Source organism: Perognathus longimembris, chromosome 1, assembly GCF_023159225.1.
Source record: "Perognathus longimembris pacificus isolate PPM17 chromosome 1, ASM2315922v1, whole genome shotgun sequence".
Classification (NCBI taxonomy): domain Eukaryota; kingdom Metazoa; phylum Chordata; class Mammalia; order Rodentia; family Heteromyidae; genus Perognathus; species Perognathus longimembris.
The window spans coordinates 129627794-129644848 of NC_063161.1; the positions used below are offsets into that span (position 1 = coordinate 129627794).

A 17055-nucleotide genomic window follows, 5' to 3' on the forward strand; every position below is an offset into this window, starting at 1 on the left:
CTTGAGTAGCTAGGATTATAAGTGTTAGTCACCAGTGCCTGACCTACATAATTAGGAATGGTGCTACCTGAATCTTCCAATCTGTTTATGATAGATAGTAATTATAATCTTCTTTTAACAAATAAACTGAGCAATAACTACCTGATTTAGAAAGTGAATCAATATCCTTACATTGACTACATAAGTCTATGCCACTAATTCTAGCTAACAAATTGCAACATAAATAGGTGGATAACTTCAAAGACACAGGATTAGTCCTTATTGCTGGTGAAATGTCAACTAGTCTTTGTAGCCGGATATTGTACTTCTGGAATCCAAGTGTAAAAAGTGCACCTCACAGTAAAATAGGCAATCTCACAGATATGTCTTGCAGCAAAAACATACAAAGGTTACAATTAGAATGTCATCATGGGGGCTGGGAATATGACCTAGTGGCAAAAAGAAGCCAGGGACAGTGCTCAGGCCCTGAGTCCAGGGCCCAAAACTGGCCAAAAAAAATGTCATCATGAAGCTGGGAACTGGTGGCTCATGCCTAAATCCTAGCTACTCAGGAGACTGATACTGTAGGCTTGAGGTTCAAAGCCAGTGTGGGCAGAAAAGCCAATGAAACAATTACCTCCAATTAATCGCCAAAAAGCTAGAAGTAGAGTTGTGGCCCAAGTGATACAACACTAGCCTTGAGCCCTAAAGCTCAGGGACAGGGCCCCAGGCACTGAGTTCAAGCCCCAGGACACACACACACACACACACACACACACACACACACACACACACGTCACCATGATTTAACATCTTAACTATTTGTCAATAGCAGAACTCATTATCTCTTTTTGGGAGTGTATAGGTGATGGTACTATCTAGGCTCAAGAGCTAAACTGGGAAGTATCTGAGAATCTTTACTCTCCTTTAAGCCTAAATCGAATAATCATCAGGGATTTTAATCTCTTAAATATTTGTCAAATTTCCCTTTTAACATTATTCCTAGCACCACTGCCTAAGTTGATTCAACACCAATAGCTCTCATCTAGAACATTACATTGTCTCTTAACTGCTCTCCTTGCCTGGAGTACTGACTCCCTCTTGACTATCCTTCAGACTACTGAGCCTAGTAATTTTTTTGAGAGCACAGGTATAACAGTGCTGCTCCTTTATTTAAAACCTGTCACTCACTGGTTTTAATACACATGCGCACACACACACACACACACACACACACACACACAGAAAAGTCCATGATCCTCGGCGCGTCCCACAAAGCCTTTTATAATGTCTTTTCTGAACTCCTTACATGTGATTAGATAACCCTCTATATTTACACATACACTTTGACTATTTCTGTCATTAATTACAATATAAAATAATTATCTAAGAATGTCTATCCCTCAGTAGAATGTGGTCTCCTTGTTGTCAAGTAATGCTTATCCCCAATGATTTAGAATCATAGGTAGCAGAAACTTTAGTATCAGACTCACCACTCCTGGCAACGAAATGAAACAAGGTTGCTTCATTATACAAATAAATTGCTATGGTCACAGCTATGGTCACAGCTGCAACAAGAAACATTTTTGAGAGGTTGTTTTTTTTGTGTGCAAACTTAGGCCCTGTTCTGACCATTGGGTATAACTGTGTCCTGGCACTTTTTGTTATCCTAGCAAGAGGAAATAATAATCAAACAAATGAGATAATTTCTAATGGTAATAAGTACAATGGAAAAAATAAACACTGTGAGAGGTCTGCTTTACCTTGGATAATCAGAGAATGCCTCATTAAGAAGGGGGATATTGAGATGAAACTTGAAATAAGTTAGGAGAAAAACATTTAGAGGGAGTGCATCAGCCCTGGTTTGGGTATCTAGTTTGGGTCAAAGGTTGATTAATATAACATAAAGACAGAAAGGCTGGAAGCCAGATTAGGTAGGGTTTACTGGGCCATGTAAAAGTGACTGAATTTTATTTTTAGGTGAAAAGTAGGAAATCATTGGAAGATTTTTAATTTTATTTTTTTTGGCCAGTCCTGGGGCTTGGACTTAAGGCCTGAGCACTGTCCCTGGCTTCTTTCTGCTCAAGGCTAACTCTATACCTCTTAAGCCACAGCACCATTTCCAGCTTTTTCTTTTTATGTGGTGCTGAGGAATGGAACTCAGGGCTTTGTGCATGCTAGGCAAGCACTCTAAGCCACATTCCCAACCCACTGGAAGATTTTTTAGCAAGGAAATCCACATCTCTATAAAGATCACTCTGTTGTTTCTGTGGCAGATGGGATGGACTGCAGGGAGTAGGTAAAAAATGGGAAGGGAGATCATTTAGGAAGCACTGAACAGACAAGAAAATGGTGACTAGCAAAAGATTATTGCTTTCGGGGCTGGGAATATAGCCTAGTGGCAAGAGTGCTTGACTCGTATACATGAAGCGCCAGAAGTGGCGCTGTGGCTCAAGTGGTAGAGTGCTAGCCTTGAGCAAAAAGAAGCCAGGGACAGTGCTCAGGCCCTGAGTCCAAGGCCCAGGACTGGCAAAAAAAAAAAAAAAAAAAAAAAAAAAATTATTGCTTTCATGAAGTTCAAGTGAGGTTATGTAAATCAAGTGTTAAATTAAGTGTATGATACATAATCAATTACATTGTATTCATATGTATGGAAAAATCTTTAACAGGATATAAATATCAAATCTATTTAGACAGTGACTCAGAAAGCATACAATGGCCACAACAAAATATAAGAAGTAAAACTGTTACTGGGCTGATGCAGCAGCTTTGTGGTAAAGCATTGCATATTATGAGCAAGGCCCTGGGCTGATCCCCAATATCACAAAACCAGATAGATGATAGAGATAGATAATTAAAAAAAAAAACCCTCTTATTCATTTTTTTTAAGAAATGAGGTATCCCTATGTTCCTCAGGCTAGGATGGATTCCTGGGATCAAGTGATCTTCCTGCCTCAGCCTCCTTAATAGCTGGAACTATAACTGTTAACTACTGCACCTGACTCTTATTAATAAAAACTAGTTCCTATGCGTGGTGGCACATACCTGTAATCTCAGGTACATGGTGGTTGGATGAAGGATCTGGGAAACTGAGGCCACCTCAGGCAAAGTTTTAAAAAACCTATATAATAACAGAATAAAAGGGCTGGAGGTGTGGCTCAAGTGGTAGAGCACTAGCAAAGCAAGCAAGCTGAGTAAGTTTGAGGCCCTGAGTTCAAATCCCATACCAACCAACAAGATAAAACAACAAAAAAAGGAAAGTGGATGACACCATCTAAAAAGAAATGCATTTGTTACCTGACTTATGTAACTGTAACCCCTCTGTACATCACCTTTATAGTAACATTAAAAATTGAATTTGAAAAAGGGAAGTGGCACTATCAGCTGCAAAAAAGAAATCTGCATGGCATTTGGAAGGTTAAGGATAATCTCTATCTGATATCAACTAACAACTAAATTGATACTAGGGCCACAGGAATTATATTTGGACCCTTTTTCCAGATGGAAAACCTGAGGTCTAAGAAGTAAATAACTTGTAAGATGATTAGGGATCGGCTTTCAATGCATGAGCATTTGAGGGACATTTCTCATCCAAACCACATCTGCTCTATCTGCCTTTTTCAATCTTTGAAAATAGAGTCACCAATGAGCTGTCAATTGACACAAGAATGAATCAACAGTATTGGGACTGTGAGTACACTGCCATGAGTTAATAATGAGCCCATCTTGGTAAACCAATTCTATTCTGCACACCAGATGAATGGGTAGGAGACTGACTGCTAAATGCATTAATCACAAAATTTCACTATAGAATAAAAAATATTTTAAGCTATTAAAATGTGACAACAGCCGTGGATGGCCAAGAGAAACAAAAAGGAGATGAACTCTTTTAGCATATAGCAACAAAATACTTTTAGGAATTGACTAAAATACTTGTCTTTAAGAAAGCTAAGTGGGGGGCTGGGGATATGGCCTAGTGGCAAGAGTGCCTGCCTCGGATACACGAGGCCCTGGGTTCGATTCCCCAGCACCACATATACAGAAAACGTCCAGAAGCGGCGCTGTGGCTCAAGTGGCAGAGTGCTAGCCTTGAGCGGGAAGAAGCCAGGGACAGTGCTCAGGCCCTGAGTCCAAGGCCCAGGACTGGCCAAAAAAAAAAAAAAAAAAAAAAAGTTTAAAAAAAAAAAAAAAAGAAAGCTAAGTGGCACTGTGGCTCAAGTGGTAGATCACTAGCCTTGAGCTGAAGAGCTTAGAGATAGTGCCCAGGCCCTGAGTTCAAACCACAGTATTGGTACAAAACCAAATAAAAAAGAAAAACAAACTTTTTAAAGAGTCTACTGAAAAGAATTAGCATACCGAGATTAAAAGTCACAATGCATGGAATTGTAGCAACCAATTGAAGTTTCACTTTTCATGAAGAATGGAAATGCCAACCTTAAATTTTCTGATCCTTGTGCATGTAAGATTAAGGTGTCCTCTCCCTCAAATTAAGAAAGAGGAAAAAAACCAACCCTATCTGATTGGGAGATATAATGGTGCAGAGCCTAAGGGGGAAATCTAATCTATTTTTGAGGAATTAAATTAAGATGAACAAAATATCTAAAAAATACATGTGAAGAAGCAAAGCTTGTCTTACCTCAAAGACTTCAAAGTTATACGGGACGATGGGGTTTACGAGATAAACAACTACCAAAGGCGAATGGAACCTCTGGGTCCGAGTACGTTTCAACGGCAAGAGGACTTTGGGACTCAGCCTTCTCGAGAGAGGTGGTGTTCAAGATAGTTCCTGAAAGCTGGACACCAGCGGCTCACGCCTGTAATCTTAGCTACTCAGGAAGCTGAGATCTGAGGATCGAGGTTCAAGGCCAGCCAGGGCAGAAAACTCCGTGAGACTCTTATCTCTAACTACTCAGAAAAGCTGCAGGTGGCAGACAGACAAGATTGTTGGTGAAGAGAACGCGGAGATGTGGGGATGGAAAGTGAGGTGTGTGGGCGTTTGAATAAGGAAGAGGCCCTCACAAACGCCACCCGCCCCACGCGCTCCGCGGGCCAGCGGGCACCCGCTCCCACGGAGCAGACGTTCGATTCCCGCCCTCCGCCACTTCTCACCGTGGGGGCTTCCGACCGGTCCCCTTCAGTCAGCTCTCTCTGAGAACCGGAGAAAAGGACGCCGCCTGGAGACTGCCCCAAGGCTGGCGAGTGGAGTGTCCAGTCCCACCCGCCAGTCTCCGAAGACGGCCAGGCCACATCCCCATGGCAACGCCACCAAGCGCCAATTCGAACACCCGCGCTGTCGCCCGCGCGGCCCGCAGTCCCGCACGGCCCACCAATAGGCATTCAGGAAACCTGTTGTCATTCACCGCCTTCTCCTCTAGAAGACCAATCAGAGACCCAAAAAATACGGCGGGCCTAACTACCAATTTCCGCCTTTCAACCAATAGTTCCGCCTGAGCGGAGATCTCGCGACGTTCTCAGAGACCTCACGCTATCTCGGAGGCGGATCCAAGTTCCTTCTGTCTAATTTTATTGGTCGTTCGGAGTGCACAGGCGCTCCCCTGACTGGCCGGCGTTCTATCTGTCTCCATTCAAGGTCCACCTCCTGCCTCCCTCCGTTTTGGGTGAGTAGAGTAGCCCTTGGGCAGACCTGGGTTTGGTTTTCTGTGGAGAAACTGGTGCTTGGAACGTCTGGTATCTCTTGCTAATCTCCCCTCGCTGCATGGTCACAGGTGGGAACGCCGTCCCCTGTATAGGCAGGCCAGCCCCCAGACCTCAATTTTACTGTCTGCGTCTATAGAAGTGAAGGTTCAGTGGTCTTAGTAGCCTCGCTTGCCGTAGCCTGGATGCCATACTGTCTTCTTTCTAGGCCTCTGACCTCGTTGGAACCCATTAAACCCCGCCCGCTTTCCAAAAGATATTTTCTAGTTGCTTCATTTATTGAGTGAATAATAAATATTGTAGCTTTTAGCAGCAGAATTAAAGTCACATCAGAGTCCCTCCACCCTAAGGAAAAAAGTAAGGTACACCAACGGCTTAAGATAACATAGCATAGGATCAGTGCCAAAATGGGAAAAGATCTGAGGCTCGAGGTTCCAAGCCAGACTGTGCAGAAAAGGCCATGAGACAAAAAAGCCGGAAGTGGAGCTGTGGCTCAAGTGGTGGAGTGCTAGCTTTGAGAAAAAAAAAATCTCAGGGGCAGCATTTAGGCCCCATATCAAGCCTCAGGACTGGCAAGCGCACACGCGCGCGCACACACACACACACACACACACACATAATCAACACATTAATATACAGTGTAGGGGTTAAGATCAATGATGTTTGGGATCCACCAGACATTAACATCATAATACTGAAAAATGATTAAAAGTTTTTCACTTGTGATCAAGAACAAAACAAAGCCAGACACCAGTGGCTCACTACCATAATCCTAGCTATTCAGGAAGCTGAGATCTGAGAATAGTGGTTCCAAGCCAGCTGGGCAGGAAAGCCTGTGAGACTCTTATCTCCAGTTAACCACCAAAAAACCAGAAGTGGAGCTGTGGCTCAAGTGGTAGAGTGCTACCCTTGAGGGAAAAAGCTAATAGTTCCCAGGCTCTGGGTTCAAACCCTAGTACTAACACACACACACACACACACACACGGGGAAAAAAGAATTATTTTCTAGTATCTATTATGATGAATTTTTTTTTTATACATGGGGAATATACTTAGTGTGAGGAGTGTTTACCATTTGTTTTACAGAAAGTATGAAAAATTCTTGATTCAGTTATCAGTAAAAATTTAGGAATATGCCATTAAAACATAAACTTTCAGGTCAAAATAGCTTGTTTGCACTATGGGAATGAAATAATAAACCAGAAGCTTTCAGATGACCTTCTATGGTACAAGAATAAAAGTGATTTGAATATGTTCAGTACCTCTGATAGGCTATACCCCATATGTACAAATTTTATTTTAAACTCTACAACCATAAAAGTAGGTGTTATCTGCATTTTAAAATAAGTATGTTCATCCAAGCAACTAATTAAATTCAGTGACTTGGTCTTTCTCACTGCAAAGCCAGCTATACTTTTTACCATGCTATTTCTGATTAAAATGTTGGGATTACCAGATTTCAAGGGCATGTTGAACAGGTAGACTTACCCAAATTGGAGGGAGGTGAGTTACAGAAGTAAGTACCTATGGTAGGCAGAAATCTCCCTTCCTCCCTTCTTTTCTTTATCTGGATATAGAGTCTCCATATGCAGCCTAGTGTGACCTTGAACCTGCCTCAGCCTCCTGAATGCTGACTTTTGCTCGAAATACCCCGCAAATTCACCTTTTCTTTCTTGTAGGATCTGTCTTCCTATCATTTGTCAAGCACAACATTGAAATAGGCTTCTAACTGGTCTCACTGTTTCTAGTCTTTCCTTCTAATTTGTTCTCCACCTTGCTTGATGCCAAAATGTCTTTATAAAATGTTAGTGTGAACAAATTATAGCCCCGACTGAAACCAGTCAAAGGCCCTATTGCCTACACAATATAAATTAAGCTTTGTACCAAATGGAATATCATCTTTGCTTGAAGGATCTTTGTACAAAGTCCTCCCTCTGCCTAGAGGGCCCCTTTCCACCACCTCTGTTTTGCCTGGTTAAAACTTCTCACCATCCTTCAAAACATTTATGGGGTACATCTTTGACTTAAAGATCCTTCTTTGCTATCTTTCCTTCTTATAGATACCCCTGTGATGCACAAAGCTCACTAACTTGTCTGTTTGAATGCCTTCCACTTTCACTAGGTATGAATCTCTAGGAAATCAGAGCTTTATAGTATGATTCATCTTCATATCTACCCTTCAATTGTGCCATACTGCATGTCACACAGGACATACTGAACAGAGGAATAAAGGAATCCCTTCAGGCTTTAATGTTAGAATTCCCCAAATTTGCTTCCTAGATTTGAACAGCAGATGGCACTAATAGTCCACTTAACAAATCTTTCCTTTAAAAAACAAAAAATTGTTCCAACCTTGCCTGACTTTGGCTTCATTCTCGAAGCCATTATACCATTATAGGTGAAATCTCCGGTTTCCTCCCTCAACCAAACAGCAAAGATTACAAAATGACTCAGCAAGCTTGTTCTCTGTGAGGATAAGGCAATGGCAGCTGTCCAAGGAAAGATACATGTGAGAGAATAGTGTCTTTGCCTCCCTTTATATAGTTAGGGGCTTTTTTTTTTTCTTTTTTCTTTTCCCTGTTTTAATTGTTACAAGATTATTTATGGGTGGATGCCTCATTCCTGTCTATACTATAGGGAAAGACAAAAACTGGAAAATTGGAAAGAAGGCACTTAGGATTGTGAAGTTGGGAAAAGCTGAGGTAATCATGTGGAGGTGCTTGTGGACAGGCCAAGCTATCCTTCCTCCTCATAGTGGAATGGCCTGGACAAATTTTCTGGACACCAGGGCCCTAAGTTTGATGCTTATATGCTTACCCAAGACTAGCATCAAGGATGTTCCCAATACTTGGTGTTCCATCCTCCCACCTAAAACCTGGTGCAAAGGATTCCAGCGAGACATCTTAAACAACCTCCAGATGAATACAGATTAAAGACCAGGAAGTTTTAAACTGGAAGTGGTTGTGTAAATCATTTGGATGTCTTCCCTCAGGGTTATTTGTCTCTTAAATCCTGTTCTTTAAGATGAGTGGAATTTTGAAAGGGAAATGAAAAAAGATGCAAACTTAGGGGTTAGATTTATTTGGATTCAGATCCATGTACAGTTCAGCTCTGCCCTTAGGCGAGTATTTTAACCTTCCTAACCTCTCAGTTTCCTCATAAACTGAATATAATAATGATTGTCTTAAGGGATTGTCTTTTTTTCATGTTTATGTGTTTTGAGATATAGTCCAGGCTGTCCTGGAACTCAAGATCTGCCTCAGGTTCCTAAGTGCTGTGATTATGAAAATGTGCTGCTAAGTCTGACCCCAAAGGGTTCTCTAGACAATAGTCCTGCTAGGCATTAGTGCCTCATGCTTGTAATCCTAGCTAATCAGGAGGCTGAGAGCTGAGGATTGTGGTTCAAAGCCAGCCCAGGCAGGAAACTATCTCCAATTAACTACCAAAAAGCAGCAAGTAGAGCTGTGGCTCAGATGGTAGAGCACTAGCCTTGAGCAAAAATATTCAAGGAGAGCGCCTGGGCCCTGAGTTTAAGCCCCACGAGGGACAAGAGAAACAAAACAATAATCCTTGTCCTGGAGCTAGTGACACAGTCCTGTGATCCTACCTACTCAGGAGGCTGAGATCTGAGGATCTCAATTCAGTCAGCCCAGGCAGAAAAATACGTGAGACTCTTATCTCTAATTAACCAGAAAAAAAAAAAATGGAAGTGGAGGTATAGTGGTAGAGCACCAGGTTTGAGCAAAATAAGCCCTAGAACTGGCACAAACAAACCAAAAACAGTAGTACAAAACCTTGCACAGTGTAGCTGACAATTTGATACTTAATTGATAACATGATGGCATGAAGCATTACCTAAAGGGATTTTTAGACTATGAGTATAAGGATTTGATAAATTCTTTCTGTATGTAAAAATGTATTTGTGGGATGGGGTGTGGCTCATTGGTAGAACATATTCCTATTATGTGTAAGGTCCTGGGTTCAGTCCTTAGCACAGTAAATAAATAAATGATCAATAAATATGTGTGAGGGCTGTGGAGTTGAACTGTGCTTTCAGTAGAACTCTGATTAATTTGATAAACACTGAATCACATCAGCATAACCTCCTAGGCTGTTAGAGAATTCTGTCTATAGAGAAAAAGCCAAGAGTGCTTTTCTTTAGCTTCTGGAACCTTCTGATGACATTGAAGGTTGTTTTGTTCAGGTTTTTTCTAACCACCTCAGGCACTCTGCCACTTTTCTGAAGTGTGAATTGCCTGCTGTCAGCCTGGAGTTCTCACCTCAGCAATCCTGGCTGCAGGCATATTTGCATATTGGATGCTGTGTTCTTTAACCCCCTGAGGTTTGAATCCACTTTGGAGCCTGTGTGTGAAAGCTGGCTACATGCAAATCCCTGGACAGTTTCAGCTCCCTGATCTCCTGAAAAACCAAAAACCCCCAACAAGGCTTCATTGACTTTTATGCAAATAGCACTCTTCAGGAAAACACTGGGCTGTTTCCCAGGGCCCCAGAACATACTCAAACATTTGTTTGAGTAGGAGGTGGGGAGAGTGTTCTGTTGAGTCAATGAACATCTGTTGAGAGCTGCTGTCCTGGGTCCCAAAGAAACAGAACTCATAGTCTGGCTTTTTTTCCTGCCAGCGGTACCAACAGATTTACCTCACTATGCTATGCATCCTAATGGTGGCTTTGTACTGTGTCACTTTAGCTAAGTTGGAACTATGCTTCCCAATATTATATGGTTCCAGATTAGTAATGACCACAGGAAATTGTTGGAAGATTTGCAACATGAAGGGCAGAGCTGGGCACATGGCACAGTGCCAGGTCATATACTTTGAGACTAGTCTGCTGGTTCTCCTTGCCAGTAAAAGATAGCATCTAGGTCTATAGCTCTTCTGGAATCTTCCCCTTTGGCTCTTCTGAATCCTAGATCAGGTGTGCATTTAGCTCTGGCAGAGCGCTCAAGCTTCTCCTGTCTGTCACCTGGAGACCAAATGGAAGTCTCTGGTTTTCCTCCTCCTTCACGAATTCGAGTTGTTCTTATAGCTCCCAGTTTGCTGAGAGGTTCCCATTCTCTTCTACTCCATGTCCAGCTTTTTCTCTCAGCTGCTAGTTTTACATACACATAGAGACTTCAGGCCCAGCAGCAGATGTAGAGGTGACAGATGTGAGTTGCATGGATTTCTCTACATTTTTGTTATCCATAGCCTTCTGCTTCTCTGATTGAATCCTAATTAACAGAAGAAGTTTATGGAATGATTAGAAGCTAGAAGGCTTCATAGATTGAGCTACTTTAAAGGGATAAGTACTAAGTTGCATGTACAAAAGTGGGGGTGGGAGGAATTTTAGCAAACTCCCAAGCAATTGAAAGGGCAGTGAAGAGTTCTGCCTTCCAGAAGTATTGAACTCACCATGGGTTCAAGCATAGGTGGAAATCCTAGTTCTTCTCATCCCATTGATATAAACTTGATTGGTCTGTTTCTTAAATGGGTCACCTTTACTAGCATCCACCAAAATATATTCTTGCAAGGCTATTCCCTTGTTGTAAGTGGAGTTAGGCCACAGGCCCAACTCTAGGGATTCTACATGTCTGTTCTGGCCACTTGCCTCAATACATTTACCATTGCAAAGAAACATATATTCATGTAGCATGGGTATGCTGGGGAAGAAGCAAAGTAAGCATTTTAGCCCTCCTTCCAGCTATAAATATAAGCTTTACGTTTAAATAGGGGAAGAATTGGGGCAGGAGGAAAGAGGTATGCATATTATTAAACAGTCCCAAGCAAGGTGTGGCCTGGTAGACTATTATCTCAGTTCTAGTTCTGTGGGAGTAGTTACCTTTGTAGTGGCTTCACAGGAGCAGTCTGGTTCTCATGAGAGAATCACTCCTGTTCCAGGTATATCTCATCATCATAGGTAATTGTCCTCATTTGGGGTGTTGAGGGTGTGTAGGTTTGTACTGGGAGGCTCAGCTGACCCTTTTCCTTAGAGGTTGTTTCATTCCCTTGTCATAAAGATGTTATTGATCAATGCTGCCCTTCCTGGAAGCCAAGGTGATTGCAAGAGAGACTCAGTAAAATATACAGATACAAAATGGAGCCAGAAAGGTCAAGCTTTTCTCCTGTTTTTAGTTTAATATTTGGGCCCCAATAAGGAGTCAGTTTCATTTTTAATGGAAAAAAATCTTTATTATATGGATGATTATAAAATTAATGTTCTTTGTAAAATTCCAAATAATACAGAACCATATAGGATAGAAAATGAAAATCTTCCCATAATCTCATCTTCTAGAAACCACTATTAATGAGGTTTATCCTTTAAAAGTTTTTTTTCTACATATCTAGAAGTCTAGTAAATGCTTACCATGTGCCTGGCACTGTTCTAGAGCATTTTAAGAAAAGTATATCAGATAGTACTGTTATCATCTTATCTCACAGATAAGAAAATGGAGGAACCAGAGTTCACAGCTAATATATGCCAAAGCAGAACCTGACATAGGCTTTTAACAGCCATGCAGGTTTTCCTCTGTGTGGATAAGAGACTCCTAATTCTTGTGCCTTTTTGTACTTTAAATCTGGACCGTGTAAATGTATAACATTCAAAGGCATGAATTAAAAAAAAGAACCAAAAGTGTTTCAAAAGTGTTTTGGTACACCAACTGTTGCAGATTTTTTTGTTTGTTTGTTTGTCTTGGGGCTTGAACTCTCCCTGAGCTCTTCAGCTAAAGGCTAGTGCTCTACCACTTGAGCTATAGCACCACTGCTGGTTTTCTGGTGGTTGATTAGAGATAAACGTCTTATGGACTTTCCTGTCCTGTTTTGCTTTGAATTATGGTCCTCTGATCTCAGCCTACTGGGTAGCTAGGGTTATAGGTGTGAGTCACCAGCACCTGAATCAGGTAATTCTTCTGAATCTTCAGAAACCACCATTGTTGGGGTCTTTGTTTCAGGGGGCTTAGGGTACAGACTAAGGGAAACAGGACTTTAGGTTTGATGGTAATACATATAGTGGCTATCTCTCGTTTCTAGCATCAATCCTGTTTCAGTGGGTTGACTTCTAAGGCTCTCCAGTCTTTTAGCAAGTACACACAAGTCCTGAGTTTTACAGGGAGACCTGGAGGCTTGGGGTAGAGGCCACACTGACTGACTGTAGTTGCCAGGGTCCTGTAGTTATACACAAAGGTCTGTCTCTAGTTTCTGGAGTCTGTCCATTGGCTCTTGCACGATGCATTTTTCTGTGGATTATGAGATTATTGTTAGCAAGTCTATACTACTCTCCAACATCTGAGTGCTACCCTACTGTTTTGTGTAAATTCCCAGTGTCCCACAACTTCTTTGCTACATTCTTAGATAGACCATGGCCTTGAGAGCTTGTGGCTTGATCATCTTCCGAAGACGCCTTATTCCCAAAGTGGATAACAGTACAATTGAATTTCTACTGCTGCAGGCATCAGATGGCATTCATCACTGGACTCCTCCCAAAGGTGAGAGACCAAAGGGGTTGTTGGCTCTTGAAGAAATGCCAACTGTTGCTTAGAAATCTACCCTGCCAGGCCCCCCTACAAGGCTTGTTTCCCAGTGACTGTGCAACAGGAAGGGGTGGGGTAGGCAGGAGTCCTTGAGTCTTCCTACATACAAGGTCTCCAGACCTGAACAGAGCTGGAAATATAATTCTGTGCCTGAATCCCAGGACAGAAGCAGCACCTGGTGTTTTGTGAGTATCATTCACCAGAGTTCTAGCCCCTGTGGTGAATGACTGGATAGGAGAGAAAAGCCACTGGGCTGGGAATTGTGGATGTTGAAGGTGAGTCATGACTGGGCTATGTGCCCACCTCTCTGGATTTTAAATTTCTCCTGTGTTAGAAAAGAGAGTGATTTTTTTTTTAATCCTGAGTTTTCTTTCAATCTTTCTTGTGATTTAATTTGATCAGGTTCCCTTGAATCCTAATTCAGTGTTCCCTTCATTATGTTTTTCTTTGGAACCACACACTTTTGGAGTGCACCTAAACACAGTTGTGTTTTGTGGTAGAAGAATGGAGAAGGTGGGTTCCCTGCATCTATGGACATACGCTGGCAGGAGTGGAGGAGCAGAAGATCAAAGAGACCTTGGGTTTTCAGCTTGAGCAGCCACCCATGTCCTCAGTCCATCACTCAAAACCAAGAGTAGAGTCATCTTCAGAAAGTAAAACAATGAAGACTAATGAGGAAGTGGTGCTGTGGCTCAAGTGGTAGAGCGCTAGCCTTGAGCTGAAGAGCTCAGGGACAGCGCCCAGGCCCGAGTTCAAGTACACAACTGACAAAAAAAAAAAAAAGAATGAGCTAGCTGTGGTGGCACACGCTGGTAATCAACAAGGAGGATGAGGCCAGAGGAGTTCATAGACCAGCCTGGGCTACACCTTTAAAAAAAAAAAAAAAAAGACTAATGACATAGGGCCTTAGCCCAGGCCAAGATCTGTTTGTAAGCACCTTCCTTCTTGAGTAAGAGTAAGAATTATTCCCTCAAATGATCTTGAAAAAGAAGCCAGGCTGTGTGGGGAGAAATAGGGGAAAAGATGCCATTGTTGGCTGAAGTAATTGGGATGGTCTCAGTGATCAGGAACACTCTGTGGCTCTGGCACAGAGTCCAAGAAATGTGGAGCCCAAAGCAAACAGCCCCCAGACAAAAGGGAATTTGATAGGGAGGAGTGGGAAAAGATCTAAGGTTGGAAGAAAACAAGGAAATGGTAACAGAAAATAAATTTTTACACATTTAAATTGCACTGAGGAGAAACAAGGTGAAAAAGAGGTAGAAGTGTCAGAAATGCTATGAATAGAAATATTCACACTTATCTCCTGAACAACCAAGTCACACTGCATGTCAAAGGACCTCTCTTAATCATTTCTTGCTTGGGTTTGGGGAGAAGTTGACATGTTATCATGATGGGCAGAAAACTGAATTTGTGCTCCTGGGAAAGGAGTGTCCAGAGATTCCCACACACCTAAGAGTAGAACATTCTATTTCTCTTTTTTTTTCTTTTCTTTTTTTTTGGCCCATCCTGGGGCTTGAACTCAGGGCCTGGGCACTGTCCCTGGCTTCTTTTTGCTCAAGGCTAGCACTCTACCACTTGAGCCACAGCACCACTTCCAGCTTTTTTCTATATATATTGTGCTGAGAAATTGAACCCAGGGCTTCACGCATGCTAGGCAAGCATTCTACCACTGAGCCATATTCCCAGTCCCAGAACATTCTAAATCAGTGTCACCTGTCAGCACCAGCTTTCCCCAGCCACATTCCTCAGTGCATTACCTATTTGTCTTTGTGTATAGTATAAGAGATGCTATGTAGCGAAAAGTCCCCAGAAGCCATAAGCTAGGATGAGTCAAGTGCTAAATTTCTGGATATTTTCTGTTCAACATTAACTAACTTCAGGCACTGCTTTGCAGTCCCCTGGAAAGGAGAAGTGCTAGGGCTGAATCTGCATCTCCAAATCCACAGGGGAACAACTAAAGAGTTCCTGCTTCCCAAGAGCTCCTGAGCCAGGAGATACCCGCAACTTGCCAGACAGAGGTTACCAGACCTTCCCCAGTGGTTCTAGGCCCTTTTGGGCAGGCAAGGAATTTGTGGGAAAGGCCTAGGGGCCACTCCAGTCTGCAGAGCTTCAAGTTCTCCTACAGCAGTTTTTTGGCAGCTTAGATTTGGATCTCGCCAATAAATTTTCTTAGAACTGGCTCTCAGCTTGTCCTTAGTCTAAGTTCCCACCAGGACTTTGCCTATGAAACTGAAATCTGGCCTTCCTCAGTTAGAAAGATGAAAACAATTTGAAAAAAGCCTTGATGGCTACTTGGAAACAGCTGCTGGCATAGCAGTCTGTCTATCAGCCTTGAGGCTTCAGGGTCCAACTATAGTCAGTGTTAAGTCCTCACTGGATTGTATGAAGTACTCCCAGTTCAACTAGTCCCCCCTCCTCCTTCTGCCAAGATGTGTCCACCCATCCTTGGAAAAATTGCCTTAAGGTCTCCAGGGAGAAAATGGTCCTTGAGAACATGAGAGGAAGAAAGCTCCATAGAATAAGGAAGCAGAGTTCTGAGAAAGGCTGTCTCACCATCAAAAAAGCAGTATTCTAAGCATAACTTACACATGGAGTGGGAAAGGGGGATTACTCAGATCTCAAAAAGCGAGATCCTACTTGTCTTGCACCCTTACCCTGGCACATTGGATGCTTATCCATCTCCAGACTTCCTTTACCCAGGAACTCTTTGAAAAAAAAAAATCACTGAAGACTTTATCTTTAAGTCATTTGACTTGGAAAAATCTGATGCTGTTGAAGAGTTCATATTTTCTTCTTTCCTCCTAACCAGGCCATGTGGACCCGGGAGAGAATGACTTGGAAACAGCCCTAAGGGAGACTCAAGAAGAAGCAGGTATAGAAGCAGGCCAGCTGACCATCATTGAAGGGTTCAGAAGGGAACTCAATTATGTGGCTAGGGAGAAACCTAAAACAGTCATTTACTGGCTGGCAGAAGTGAAAGACTACAACGTGGAGATCCGCCTCTCCCATGAGCACCAAGCCTACCGCTGGCTGGGGCTGGATGAGGCCTGCCAGTTGGCTCAGTTCAAGGAGATGAAGGCAGCACTCCAAGAAGGACACCAGTTTCTCTGCTCCACAGCAGCCTAAACTGACTGGAGCAGTCATTTGCTTCCATGGCGTCCTGCAAGGCCTGCTGAAGAGAACCCATCCTCTAGCCTGAGGAAAGATATTCTGGTCTTGGGTTTATTATATCCAAGAGCAGATAGGTTAGTAAACTTGCTTCAATACTCAGATGAGAAGAAGCAAAAAGTTCAGCTGAGTGAAAAAGCAAAGGAGGAGTAAAATGGAAAAAGGTACCCCCTCTGTACCTCTTTATAATAACAATAAAAATTAAAATTAAAACAATTTTTGAAAAAGGTCAGGCCCAGTAAGTTCATCCTTGTTCTTTCTAAATAAATCTCAAGTGGCCTTCCTATCCTTATAACCTGTTTGTTTATTCCTTGGGCTCTTGCCATTGATGAGAAGAAAGCTAAAAGGAGTCAGAACTCCAAATGTAACCAGAGAAAATCCTGCATCCAGAAAAGCTCAGGTGTAGGGAGTCAGGCTAAGACAGATCCAGTATTACTATAGTGGCCCTCTTGCCTCTGGAACCCAAGCCCTCCCATCCCCCCAGCTAGTATCCCTAAGACTGTGACCTGTAGTCAGGAATTTCAGGCAAGTTTGTTCTACTCCTGGATGTATCTCTTCCCCAGCCCCATACACATTTGTTACATGCTTGGCAAATATTTCCTTAAATAGAGACCCAAGGAAACTTGGGTTCCCTGAATCACAACAGGAGGGTGGGGCAGGCAATCCTGTAGGTCATGAACTCTGATCATTTTATCAGGCCTGTCAAGAGTGATGAGTCTTGGACT

At 42.5% G+C, this 17055-nt stretch overlaps 2 protein-coding genes across 6 annotated transcripts in view; one reads left to right on the forward strand and one right to left on the reverse strand.

Annotated features, from left to right (window-relative positions):
* Positions 1-5296, reverse strand: part of Kif24 (kinesin family member 24) — a 51240-nt gene extending 45944 nt beyond the window's left edge. For both annotated transcript variants that reach the window (XM_048365037.1, XM_048364949.1), the window contains exon 1: positions 5089-5296. The gene's annotated coding sequence lies outside the window, so the exon portion shown is untranslated. The remainder of the gene's footprint in view (positions 1-5088) is intronic.
* A 204-nt stretch (positions 5297-5500) lies between these two features.
* Positions 5501-16560, forward strand: Nudt2 (nudix hydrolase 2). 4 transcript variants are annotated; one of them, XM_048365240.1, is made up of 3 exons: positions 5501-5597; positions 12984-13117; positions 15972-16560. In XM_048365240.1, the coding sequence occupies exons 2-3, from the start codon at positions 12991-12993 to the stop codon at positions 16286-16288; spliced, it is 444 nt and encodes a 147-aa protein (XP_048221197.1). In that variant the 5' UTR covers positions 5501-5597; positions 12984-12990; the 3' UTR covers positions 16289-16560. The 4 variants fall into 4 exon arrangements, with proteins under 4 accessions (XP_048221197.1, XP_048221280.1, XP_048221360.1 ...); XM_048365323.1 differs by having other exon boundaries at positions 5552-5597; positions 12988-13117; XM_048365403.1 differs by lacking the exon at positions 5501-5597 and adding an exon at positions 5648-5705.
* Positions 16561-17055: the final 495 nt, after the last annotated feature.